General features: G+C 38.7%; 1 protein-coding gene across 8 annotated transcripts in view; it reads left to right on the plus strand.

Annotated features, from left to right (window-relative positions):
- THSD7A (thrombospondin type 1 domain containing 7A) overlaps positions 1 to 13,451 on the plus strand; it is a 308,047-nt gene that overhangs the window by 172,160 nt on the left and 122,436 nt on the right. For all 8 annotated transcript variants that reach the window (XM_060685655.2, XM_060685658.2, XM_034401949.3 and 5 more), the window contains 2 exons: positions 7,049 to 7,297; positions 9,556 to 9,737. In XM_060685655.2, coding sequence (XP_060541638.1) covers positions 7,049 to 7,297; positions 9,556 to 9,737 — 431 coding nt within the window. The remainder of the gene's footprint in view (positions 1 to 7,048; positions 7,298 to 9,555; positions 9,738 to 13,451) is intronic.

Below are 13,451 nucleotides of genomic sequence, written 5' to 3' on the forward strand. Positions count from 1 at the left end.
ACATGTTTATTGGACCCGTGTCCCTCCTGGTTAGTGCTGGCCTCTCGGGAGGTTACATGAGGCTGTCTCTAGGGGATTATAAATGCTTCTCTGAGTGAGGGTGTCTTTCCCGCCACCTTGAAAGAGGCGGTGGTGAGACCTCTCCTCAAGAAGCCTTCCCTGGACCCGGCAGTATTGGCAAATTACCATCCAGTCTCCAACCTTCGCTTTGTTGCGAAGGTTGTTGAGAGTGTGGTAGCACGACAGCTCCCTCAGTACCTGGATGAATCGGCTTATCTGGATCCATTCCAGTCAGGCTTCAGGCCTGGGTACAGCACGGAAACGGCATTGGTCGCATTGGTTGATGATCTCTGGAGGGCTCGGGACAGGGGGTGCTCCTCTGTCCTGGTCCTATTAGACCTCTCAGTGGCTTTTGATACCATCGACCATGGTATCATGCTGCACTGGCTGGAAGAGCTAGGGGTGGGAGGCACCGTGTTGCGATGGTTTTCTCCTTCCTCTCTGACCGGTCGCAGTCAGTGTTGGCAGGGGGGCAGAGGTCGACCCCGAGGCCCCTTGTATGTGGGGTGCCACAAGGGTCGGTCCTCTCGCCCCTTCTGTTCAACATTTATGTGAAGCTGCTGGGTGAGATCATCCATGGTTTCGGGGTGAAGTACCATCAGTACTCTGATGACACCCAGCTGTACATCTCCACCCCGGACCATCCCAATGATGCCCTTGAAGTGATGTCCTGGTGCCTGGAGGCTGTACGGATCTGGATGGGGAGGAACAGACTCAGGCTCAACCCATCCAAGACCAAATGGCTGTGGTTTCCGACATCCCGATATAGTCAGTTGGTGCCATTACTGACTATTGGGGGTGAGTTATTGGCCCCCACGGAGAGGGCTCGCAACTTTAGAAAAGCACTTGACGGCTGTGGCCAGGAGGGTGTTTTATCAGGTTCACCTGATTTGCCAGTTGCGTCCCTTTCTGGATCGGGACTCGTTAAATATGGTCACTCATGCCCTCGTCACTTCCCGCCTGGACTACTGCAATGCTCTCTACACGGGACTCCCCTTGAGGAGCACCTGGAGGCTCCAGCTGGTCCAGAATGCGGCCGCGCAGGTGGTTATGGGAGCGATGTGGTGCTCCCATGTGACCCCCTTCCTGCGCGAGCTGCACTGTCTCCCGATGGTCTTCCGGGTATGCTTCAAGGTTTTGGTTACCACCTTTAGAGCGCTCCATGACTTAGGACCGGGGTATCTACGAGACCGCCTTCTGCCACCAGTGGCCTCTCACCGACCAGTACGCTTCCATAGAGTGGGACTCCTCAGGGTGCCGTCGGTCAAACAATGTCGACTGGCGGCCTCCAGGGAGAGAGCTTTCTCTGTGGGGGCACCCGCCATCTGGAATGAGCTCCCCCCGGAGATATGGAGGATCCCGGATCTGCGCGCTTTCCGCTGTGCCATCAAAACATTTCTTTTCCAGCAGGCCGGACTGGCCTAACCTCTCTTTTAAACTTTTTAAAAAATTTTTAATTTTTTACATTTTTAAAATTTTAAATTTGTCTTATGAATTTGGGGTGTTTTAAATTTTGTTTTTCAGGCCAATTATTTAATTGTATTTTAATGGTTTTTTTAACATTTGTATTATATGTATTTTATTTGGCTGTTCACCACCCTGAGTCCTTCGGGAGTAGGGCGGTATACAAATTCTATTATTATTATTGTTATTATTATTATTATTATTATTATTATTATTATTATTATTATTAATAATAATAATAATAATAATAATAATAATAATAATAATAATCTTGCAAAGAAAGGACTGAAAATCTCGCACTTGATGTACATGGATGATTTGAAGCTGTTTGGTAAAACAAAAGCTGAACTGAATTTATTAATAGAAAACACAAAAGAATTCAGCCAAGACATTGGTATGCAGTTTGGAATTGACAAATGTGCAACAATAGCAACCAAAGCAGGCAAGATCATAGAAGAGGATGGAATAGAACTAGAGAATGAAGAAATGATAAAGGCAGTAAAATCAGAAGAAGGCTACAAGTACTTGGGGATTTTAGAAGCCTCTGACTTAATGCATAATAAAGTCAAGGAATTAACTTCAGCCAAGTACATTCGACGAATTCGTAAGATATTAATGTCCAAATTGAGTGGAGGAAACATCATAAAAGCCATAAATACCTGGGCTATACCTGTGATTAGATACTCTGCAGGAATAATTGACTGGACCCAGATGGAGTTAGACAATTTGGACAGAAAAACAAGGAAGCTTATGACAATGAATCATGCCTTGCACCCTAAAAGTGATGTTGACCGATTATATTTACCAAGAGCAGAGGGTGGTCGAGGACTCCTACAAGTAAAGCAGACTGTGGAAGAAGAAAAATGCAGCTTGAATGGTTACATCCAGAAAAGTGAAGAACCAATGATTAAGGAAGTAAATAAAGGAGGCCTTTTAAAGACAACTAAAACAAAAGCAGAATATAAGAAAGAAGTAATTGAGCAGCGAGCTGAAAATTGGAAACACAAAGCTCTGCATGGCCAATACTTGAAAAGTATTGAAGGCAAAGCTGACCAGAAACTAACTTGGAACTGGTTAAGATCAGGAGTACTGAAAAAAGAAACAGAAAGCTTTATTTTGGCAGCTCAAGAACAAGCTCTAGCCACAAACTGTATGAAGGCAAAAATTCAACATGTTACCACCAACAGCAAATGCCACCTCTGCAATGAAAAAGAAGAGACAGTCGACCACCTGATCAGTGGGTGCAGCAAAATTTCACAAACTGACTACCTACAACGCCATGACCGTGTTGCTAAAATCATTCACTGGAAATTGTGCCAGAAGTTTGGATTTGAGTACAGCAAAAACCACTGGGAACATCAGGTTGAGAAAGTTTTAGAGAATAAGAAACTCAAGATCTTGTGGGACTTTAGGATTCAGACTGACAGGCACTTGATCCACAACACACCTGACATAACAATAGTTGAAAAGAAAAAAGTATGGTTCATTGACATTGCAATACCTGGTGATGCACGAATTGAAGATAAGCAGCAAGAAAAAAATCACAAAGTACCGGGACTTACAAATTGAAGTTGAGCGACTGTGGAAAAAGGAATCGTGTGTTGTCCCGATTGTAATTGGAGCCCTCGGAGCAATACCCAAAGGGCTACCCCGCTATTTAGAAATTCTAAATTTGCCGGACTTGAACATTTTGACTCTACAAAAAACCACCTTACTCGGAACAGCTTACATCCTCCGACAATACCTTAACAGTTCCTAGGTCCTTGGTTAGGACTCGAGCTGCTGAGCTATTAACCAGCCTCAAAGGCTGTGAATCTCACTAAAGATTAACCAATAAAATAATAATAATAATAATAATAATAATAATAATAATAATAATAATAATAAAACTCTAGGTAAGGGATTTACAGTAGTATCCTGCATTTTCAATAGAGTGAGATAATCTCTTTAAAATAACTGTCTGACATTACAAGTTCATTTAAAAGATTCATCACTTCTTGTTTTGATTGAGATTCTATCCTCTATAGTCTTGAAAATCTTATATTTTCTTGTTGTTTCTTGATTGAAAACTACTGTAAACTTTTGTAATGGCTATTTTCACTTACATCCAACACTTCATCTGATTTCTTTTAAATTAAAACAATTGTTAAAACAAGAGTGGTTAAAGTTGTCTTGGATTCCCTGGTCTAATTGTTACATGAGAATGAAAAGAATACAAAAAGGAAAGATTGATTATATGTATGCACCATAGAACCATAGAATTTTATTGGCCAAGTGTGATTGGACACACATGGAATTTGTCTTGGTGCATATGCTCTCAGTGTACATAAAAGAAAAGATACATTCGTCAAGAATTCTAAGGTACAACACTTAATGATAGTCATAGGGTACAAATAAGCAATCAGGAAACAATCAATATTAATATAAATCATAAGGATACAAGCAACGAAGTTACAGTCATACAGTCATAAGTGGAAGGAGATGGGTGGTGGGAACGATGAGAAGATTAATAGTAGTATAGATTTAGTAAATAGTTTGACAGTGTTGAGGGAATTATTTGTTTAGCAGAGTGATGACATTGGGGAAGAAACTGTTCTTGTATCTAGTTGTTCCGGTGTGCAGTGCTCTGTAGTACAATGGGATAATTGAAATAGGTTCCAAAGGATTATTATGTCTATAGCTATAGACATATATATATGTCTATAGTTATATAGAGCTTAACTCATGGTGATGGCATACATAGAATTTTCTTGGTAACTATACCAAATTGTACTGAAGGCTTGTTATTGCTGTCTTCTGGATGTTTTTTTCACTTCCCAGACTGACCTAAAACCTTGGTATTACTGAGGGATCTCTAATCCAAGTACAGACAAAGTCATCAAGCTGCTGAGAGATATATTTATGAATATATATTTAGATCAATAAGTGATGCTTGCAGAGTTTGTCATTATATACGTAATTGAGATGCTGGTACTTAAATAGATAGTTGTTATTAGTAAATTGATTGATTGGATTGTCTATGGAGATTCTGAGTCATCCAGCTCATAGTTGTCCCAAAGGTGCTTTTTTTCAAAAGGCAACTGGACTTTGTTTTTCCTTGAAGATGTTTCACTTCTCATTCAAGAAGCTTTTTCAGTTCTGGATCCATACTGAAGAAGCTTCTTGGATAAGAAGCAAAACGTCTTCAAGGAAAAACAAAGTCCAGTTACCTTTTGAAAAAAGCACCTTTGGGATTGATTAGATTCATAAGGCTGTCTTGCTAAGCAAAGGTGTGATGTATTAGGATCTGAAACATGTACGCAAAGTGCACATATTAATAATGGACTTCCGCAAAGGATGTGGAAGCTATTTTTCCTACCTCCCTTAATGCTTTCTTAATGTGAAACACATTTGTTTGTGGATTCATGTGGCTTTTGTATTAGTCCAGAAAAATGGATTCTTTAAAAAGACAATGACAGGTGCAGCATACCAGACTTTTTTTTAAAAAAAAAAAAAACTTTCTTGACTTTGGAACAAATATGGAACACTTTTAACTATCAGTAAGATTTCTTCTATCTGTTTAAGTAACAGCAGTTCTGACTAATGCGGAATGATCTAAATCAATGAATACTGCTACTTTTAACAAATGGTCCTCAATCACTGTGATAATCTATCCTTTTGATTTCCTCTAACTACACACATACATACCTGTCATGTTGTTTCCTTTCAGGGCATGCAACATTATGCAGAACACAGAAAAGAAATGAGAAATAGTAAATCAAAGAGCATGAGATAAGAAAAAGAAAAAGGAGTATAAATAAATCTGATTTACAACAACACAATTCACTTTACCTCTTTGTATCTTTCTAGCTTTATAAATCACCCTTGCTTCTATCACATCCATATGCTGTGATATACATTGTCTTTTGTTCTTTAAACTTACCTATTTTTCAGGATCTTATCAACTCTATCCAATCACTTATTTCCCCTTCATCTGGACCTATTTATTCTTCTTATATTTAATCGTTTTGCAGTTGATCCTCATTCATTCTCTTTATGTAATCAAACCACTGCAATGTACTTCTAACATGCAGGTTACTCACTTCTATTTCAATCCACATTTATTCAGCAACTGTTCATGCTTGACCCTTCCCTTATTTTACCATATATACTTCTTTTATGTTTTCATGGCATATACACCTTCCACTTCCATATATTAAAGTGCTCATCAGCTCTCCATTATATAAACTCCCATCTTGCAACATACAACATGGGATATATTGTACAATATATTGAATATAATATATTCAGTATATGCATTCTTTCCATTATTTTTATTGGTATTTGCATATCTTAAAATTTCTCAGTTTTCCTTCTTGGTGAACAGTTTATCAGCAAACTTTTATTCATCTAGTTGCTCTAGTTTTTGTCATGTGCCATATAGCATTATTTGCTTTATGATATCACTTGCACATTCAAGTTTCCACTTACAGATGCTCATCATTGTATCATATCTTTCCCATTGTTTTGCAACATTCAATTATAGACATTTTTTCTCATCTACAACCTTTTAGACCAAGATTCCACCAATTAACCTTTTTTTGTTATTCCCATTAGCTGCAGTTCTGTGGCATTCTGTAACACAATTATTTTCCCCGTCTTCCATGTCTTTTTTCTTTTGGTCCATTTTCTGTTAATTCCATTGGGGGATTAATTTATGTTCTAGTATCTTTTCATTCATCATTTTCCTTTCTTAATTTTTCCCCTCTGTCTCTTTCCTTTTTTCTGTGTACATTTTTTCTCAAAGTTGATCTTTGTCACATCCAAAAAATGTTGTGTCCCACATTCAGAACTTCCCGTGACCCTTCTTTCTAATTTTCATCATAAACAAGTAAACCAACCATGCTCTCAGATATATACTCTTTTCTTTGCCAAATGTACATGTGAATAGATATAAATTTAAACCTTTAAATCATGTTTCAAACACATAACCATCCTTAGTCATATGTTTTTGATATTACCTTTTATTTTGATGAGAGGGACAACTAGTCACATCATCTAGTAGAATTATCTTTTCCCTCAGAAATTTAAGAATTTTTCTAAAACACCTTACTGTTTATGGAATTTAAAATGTTACTGCCACCAGATCATGGATTTCTACTTTCCTATGCAAGCATAGCAAACTAGATTACACCAGTGTATGCTTTCTGACATATTTTAGTGCTTTGTTTCATCAAAGTAGCAAACAGCAATGATATGGGAGTTTCATTTCATTTATCATTTTTGTAATTGACATTGAACTGATGCAGAAACCAAATTACAGCATATGATCAGAGAAATTAGTAAAATAATTCTTCAAATGTGTTATTAACAAACCAATCAGTTTTGAGTATAACAAAAAGCACGTAGCAATTGGTTTTGTGAAGAAACCTATGTTTCTCAGAAGATATAGCTATTGTAGTAACAATGCAAATTTGGTTAAGGGATATAATTAGGAACTTAATGAAGTAATCTATTTCTTAAACATTCTAATATTCTTTTACAGTTTTTGTCAACAAGAAAAATTGCCAATTACATTCCAATCTTGTGTGATCACAAAGGAATGCCAGGTGTCAGAATGGTCTGAATGGAGCCCATGTTCCAAAACATGTTTTGATATGACATCCTCGAAAGGATATCGTACAAGAACACGGACAATAAAGCAATTTCCTATTGGCAGTGAAAGTGAGTGTCCAAACCTAGAAGAAACAGAGCAGTGTGTAACTCAAGGAGATGGAGTGACTGCTTGTATCACGTAAGTGTCAATATATCTCAAGATCTTTAGCATTATACAACCTTGTAAAAGGTAAAGGTAATGGTTCCCCTTGCACATATGTGCTAGTTGTTCCCGACTCTTAAATTGCGGTACTCATCTCTGTTTCAAAGCCGAAGAGCCAGCACTGTCCAAAGACGTCTCCATGGTCATGTGGCCCGGATGACTAAATGCCAAAGGCACACGGATTGCTGTTACCTTCCCACCAAAACTGGTTCCTATTTTTCTGCTTGCATTTTTTACATGCTTTCAAACTACTAGGTTGGCAGAAGCTGGGACAAGTAACAGGAGCTTGGCCCATTACACGGCACTAGGGATTCGAACCACTGAACTGCCAACCTTTCAATCGACAAGCTCAGCATCTTAGCCACTGAGCCACCGCATCCCTTATATGCAACCTTGAGGCTCATGTTATTCTGGCATTGTGAGTGCTTAAGTAAGTTAAGTGACAATTCTAAATCCATATTTCAGTTGAATAAATAATGGGAGGAGTCTATGATCTATGTGTTATTAACACAGATATGTATGTAGAGTATGTTCTGCATGAACTTCTCCTTTAGTGTTGAGGGTTTTGTGATGCAGGAAAGAATGGTGCTGCTATAGCTTCCATAGTACCAGAATAATTTGCACCAGGTTTTGATTCAAGTACCTCTTGCAGGATGATAATCTCTAGTTTCCTTCTCTGATGTCTAATACAGAATATTTTCCACATATTTATAATATAGAATTTGCTTAGGGATAAAATTGTTATTTTTGTTCCTTTAGAGAAAATAAATATGTGCATTCATTTTCCTTGTGTGGCCTAAGGAAGTGTTCCCTTGATATTTCCTTAAAGTATTCTTTGAGTAGAGTATTTTGTGGCATTTCTTTCTCTTCACAAGGATGATTGAGATTTAACTTACTGGAAATGTTGTGCACTGGCTGATCGGAAGCTCACACATTCTTGTCATTCATCAGCACTGCTGAGCTCAGTAGGAGCCTTCTGCAGAATTGGTTAGCGTCCTGACAAAGAAAAAATTGTAAATAGGTTACCCACAGGGAATCATACATTTCAACAAACAGAAATAGAGGATGGTTCCATATGTCTTTCAAAAAATATGGAAGACATGCACAAATTGTAAAAAAAACCAAAACAAAAACCTAGCACAAAGGTCACTTATCAAAAAGGAAATTGAGGTTTAAAAATATTTTTCATTCAACCCTTAACATTTTCAGAGCATAGGTATCTTGGATATTATTTTATATTTGGTACCATTCTTTAATTTCAGATTATGATTTCAGCTTGAACAGATCTAGAATGTTTTTCCTTCCAAGCAGAAATTTGCAGTAGTAGTTGTAGATAATAATAATAATATTTTATTTTGTGAACAATTATCTAATTTGGCCTAAAACACATAGTTTTAATATTTTCTTAGGCTTTTTCCAGACCAAATAGTGTAATCTTATGGAAGGTCATTCATAATTATATCCTACTGTAATAAGTGAGCATCAGAAAATTTAGCAGAAAATTATAATGCTATTTGCACATAATTTCTATTTTAAATCACTAGGATTTTTCTTGATTCAGTTACTTAAGTCATTTCAATAGAATCTGTATTCAGTTTAAATAATTCTCTTTTATTAATTTTATGTTCATTAATTATACTTTAACAACTTATAAATACAAATGATACTGAACAAGAATTGCTTGTCATGTCGCCAGTTTATAGAAATCCCAAATTAAATCCCTAAAAAATAAAGGTCTGAACTGAAGCTGCCATATTAATGTTTTTTTGCATAATTACTGTATATGGACTGAAAGTATCTGAGGCCAAAATAATATCAGAAGTCTACGGCTTCCAAATATGTTCAAGTCATCTCAATAGGATCTGAGTGTCATTAATTCTCATTAATCTGAGTGTCATTAATCAGTGTCATTAATTTTACATAATATTACAACCTGTTGTAACTAATTGAAAATTCAATTCTAGTAATTAAAACAAAAATAATTTATGTTGCTTACGACATTGGAAATGTTTCTAAATGAGAGTATTATTATACAATTTCCCTTTCATTGGTAACTTTCTATATTTTCTTCCCTCTTCTTCCCTCTTTTTTTCTTAAAAGTAAGAAATAACTTTTGTGAAGTCAGAAGAGAGAGCCACTTGATTAGTAACATTGGGAGCCATCTTTCTTGGAAAAATTTGTCATGCCTATTTCATTGTGCATTTATCTCCTTTTTCATTATTGTTGTTCTTTAGATATGGCTGGAGAACCACAGAATGGACAGAATGTCGCATTGACCCTTTACTTAGCCAACAGGATAAGCGACGAGGGAATCAAACATCCCTTTGTGGAGGTGGGATTCAGACTCGAGAGATGTATTGTGTGCAAGCGAATGAAAATCTCCTCTCTTATTTAAATACACTCAAGGAAAAAAAAGGTATGAACAAAAAACAAACAAAAAACAAAAAATGATATTATCATGGAAGCTAAATCTTCTAAGGTAGATTTTTATTATTCTTTTAAAACTATATTTCATTTTTGAAATAAATTTTTGAACTTTGACATTCATGAAAACGTGTAGCATCATAGTTAATAATGTTAACTATGAATCAGAAAATTTATGGTTCACATATTTAATTTGCCTGCCACTAGGAGTGTTTATAAAGCATGATCAAAAAAGTTAACATGATGTCCATACCAGGATGATCAAAACTCTGCCTCTTTGTTTAATGTGTCACACATAAAATACAGCTAAAACTTTGATTGCAGCCTTGTGGCCTACCATCTTGACTTTTTTAACCACACCCTGCAGATCCCTGACTACCATGAATTCAAGAAATAGGCTGGAGGAAAGTCATACTCTCTAACTGCAACTTCTCTTTCCTTCTCATGTGCAGTGGTAGATTTTGCTTGGTTGCCCAAACTGAAATTTTCATTTCTATCAGCTTTTGCATGTATTAGAACTATTCTTTAATCCTACCCAGTCATTCACCTGGATGTGTAACGGTTTGGGATTAAATACACAGATATGCACACAAATTGCAGAAACACATTGTAACTGAGTAAATGAGCCCATTTAATTTTGTGAGGAATTATACAAGAATGTATTACAGGAAATTGTATTTGTAAAAAAAAGTCAGCCTCCCCAAGTTTGATACATTCAAATGTCATAGAAAAATAACAAGAGAAATCCTAAAATTCATGGAGGATACAATCTTAATACATTGGAAGAAGTCTAGGAATGTGAAGTGTGGTCTAAGTATATAATATGACACTAATCATATAGTATCATATTATGCTTTGTTTTTCCTATAACATTGTAAAATAATTTCTAAATTGCAAATTTTAATCAATACAGGTGGTTTGCATTTTAGAATAATCTAAGACACTCAGATTACATTAGATGCATTAGATTGCATACACTTTTTAAAAATAATAATAATAATCTACATACTGTATTTCAGGAACAGAGCTATTTTTGATTTATTTTATTTTTATCTGAATCTTGCTTAGAAGCCCACAATCCAATCTATCTACATATAATTCAATATATAATGTACTTGGAAGAATACCTGGAAGACTAGATAGCTAACTTTCACTGTAATACAGTGATTTAAATGAAAATACTATACATTTTGCTTACAATTTCTACAAAAGGTAATGGGATGATATAGAATATTTTCAAACACAACTATAACAACAACCAATCAAACCCTTCACTGGGAGAAATGCGTTTGTAGGAATTAGTTTGTTTTTAACCTGGAAGACTGAATTTCCATAGTTTTAGACCTTTGTTTGCATCCGTTACAATAGGATATGTCTTCATTGGGCTGTAATAGGGAAAACAAAGCCTGTTTGGCCTTTAAATTCTGGAACCAGAAGTTCCTTTTAAATATAAGAAATCACTGACTGTTTATAGAAAGGAACCTTTTATTTCCTCAGAGATTTAACTAATAAAAAGACAAACATTGAATTTATAAGTCTGCAGGGAGCAGGATTTTCTCATGAGAGCTAATTATAATGGAATTCCTCAATAACAACAACAATAACAACAACAACAACAATAATAATAATTTTATATACCACCCTTCTCCCAAAGGACTCGGGGTGGTGTACAGCCAAGATTAAAAACATAAATATACAATATCATAGTTAAAATTAATTAAAATCATTAAATAGTTTTGGCCAAATTCTAAAACCCAATATTAAAACCCAATTTAAAATCATTCAGACAGCCCCGCCTGTCGGAACAGTAGAGTCTTGAGGGCACAGCGAAAGATCCGGAGGTCAGAGATGTTACGAATATCCGGGGGCAATTCATTCCAAAGGGCAGGAGCTCCGACAGAGAAGGCTCTCCTCCTAGGTATCGCCAGCCGACATAACTTGGCCGATGGTACCCTGAGGAGTCCCTCTCTGTGGGAGCGGACTGGTCGGTGGGAGGCTATTGGTGGCAGAAGGCAGTCCCGTAAATATCCTGGTCCTATGCCATGGAGCTCTTTAAAGGTGGTGACCAACACCTTGAATTGCACCCGGAAGACCACTGGGAGCCAGTGCAGCTCGCGCAGGAGAGGTGTTACATGGGCGTAACGAGGTGCGCCCATAACCACCCGCGCGGCTGCATTCTGGATCAGTTGGAGCCTCTGAGTGCTCTTCAAGGGGAGCCCCATGTAGAAAGCATTACAGTAGTCCAGACGGGAGGTGACGAGGACATGAGTGACCATGCGCAAGGTGTCCCGGTCCAGAAAGGAACGCAACTGGCGGATCAGGCGAACCTGATAAAAAGCCCCCCTGGCTACGGCCATCATATGGTCTTCTAAAGACAGCCGTGAGTCCAGGAGGACACCCAGATTGCGAGCCCTCTCTGTGGGGGGCAAAGATTCACCCCCAATAGTCAGCGATTGCACCAGCTGACTATGCTGGGACGCCGGAAGCCACAGCCACTCAGTCTTGGAAGGGTTGAGCTTGAGCCTATTTCTCCCCATCCAGACCCGCACGGCCTTCAGGCAGCAGGACATCACATCAAGGGCATCATTGGGGTGGTTTGGGGTGGAGATGTACAGCTGGGTGTCATCAGCGTACTGATGGACTTTCACCCCAAAACCATGGATGATCTCACCCAGCGGCTTCACATAAATGTTGAACAGAAGGGACGAGAGGACCGACCCTTGCAGCACCCCCCAAGCAAGGCGCTTCGAGGTCAACCTCTGCTCCCCTGCCAACACAAACTGTGAGCGGTCAGAGAGGTAGGAGGAGAACCACCGTAACATGGTGCCTCCAATTCCTAACCCCCTCAACCACTGCAGCATGATACCATGGTCGATGGTATCAAAAGCTGCTGAGAGATCTAATAGGACCAGGACAGAGGAGCAACCCCTGTCCTGAGCCCTCCAGAGATCATCAACCAACACGACCAATGCCGTTTGTGTGCTGTACCCCCGCCTGAAGCCCGACTGGTACGGGTCCAGATAGACAGCTTCCTCCAGGTACCGGGGTAGCTGTCGTGCCACCACACTCTCAACAACCTTTGCCACAAAACAAAGGTTGGAGACCGGACGGTAATTTGCTAATACAGCCGGGTCCAGGGATGGCTTCTTGAGGAGGGGCCTCACCACCGCCTCTTTCAAGGCGGCGGGAAAGGCACCCTCACTCAAAGAAGCATTTATAATCCCCTGGAGCCAGCCTTGTGTAACCTCCCGGGAAGCCGGTACCAACCAGGAGGGACATGGGTCAAATAAACATGTGGCAGCACTAAGCCCACCCAGAATCCTGTCCACGTGCTTGGGAGCCACAGGGTCAAATTCTTCCCAGATAATATTCTCAAGACTCACTCCCGTCTCCCTCCCCAGACTCACCCAGTCGGAGTCTAAGCCTTTCCGAATCTGAGTGACTTTATCATACAGGAATTGCACAAAATCCTCAGCTCGACCCTGCAAGGGATCTTCCCGCACTTCCACCCAAAGGAGGGAGTGGGTCATCCTAAACAGAGTGGCTGGGCGGTTCTCTGCAGATGCGATAAGAGCGGAAAAATAGTTAGATTTTGCCGCTTTTATCGCCACTAAGTAGGTCTTGATATAAGACCTCACCTGTGTCCAGTCAGATTCGGATTGACTAGTTCTCCAAACACTCCCTAGGCGTCTTTTCCGACGCTTCA

This window comes from Pantherophis guttatus, chromosome 4, assembly GCF_059756535.1.
Source record: "Pantherophis guttatus breed Tessera chromosome 4, ASM5975653v1, whole genome shotgun sequence".
In the NCBI taxonomy this organism is placed as follows: domain Eukaryota; kingdom Metazoa; phylum Chordata; class Lepidosauria; order Squamata; family Colubridae; genus Pantherophis; species Pantherophis guttatus.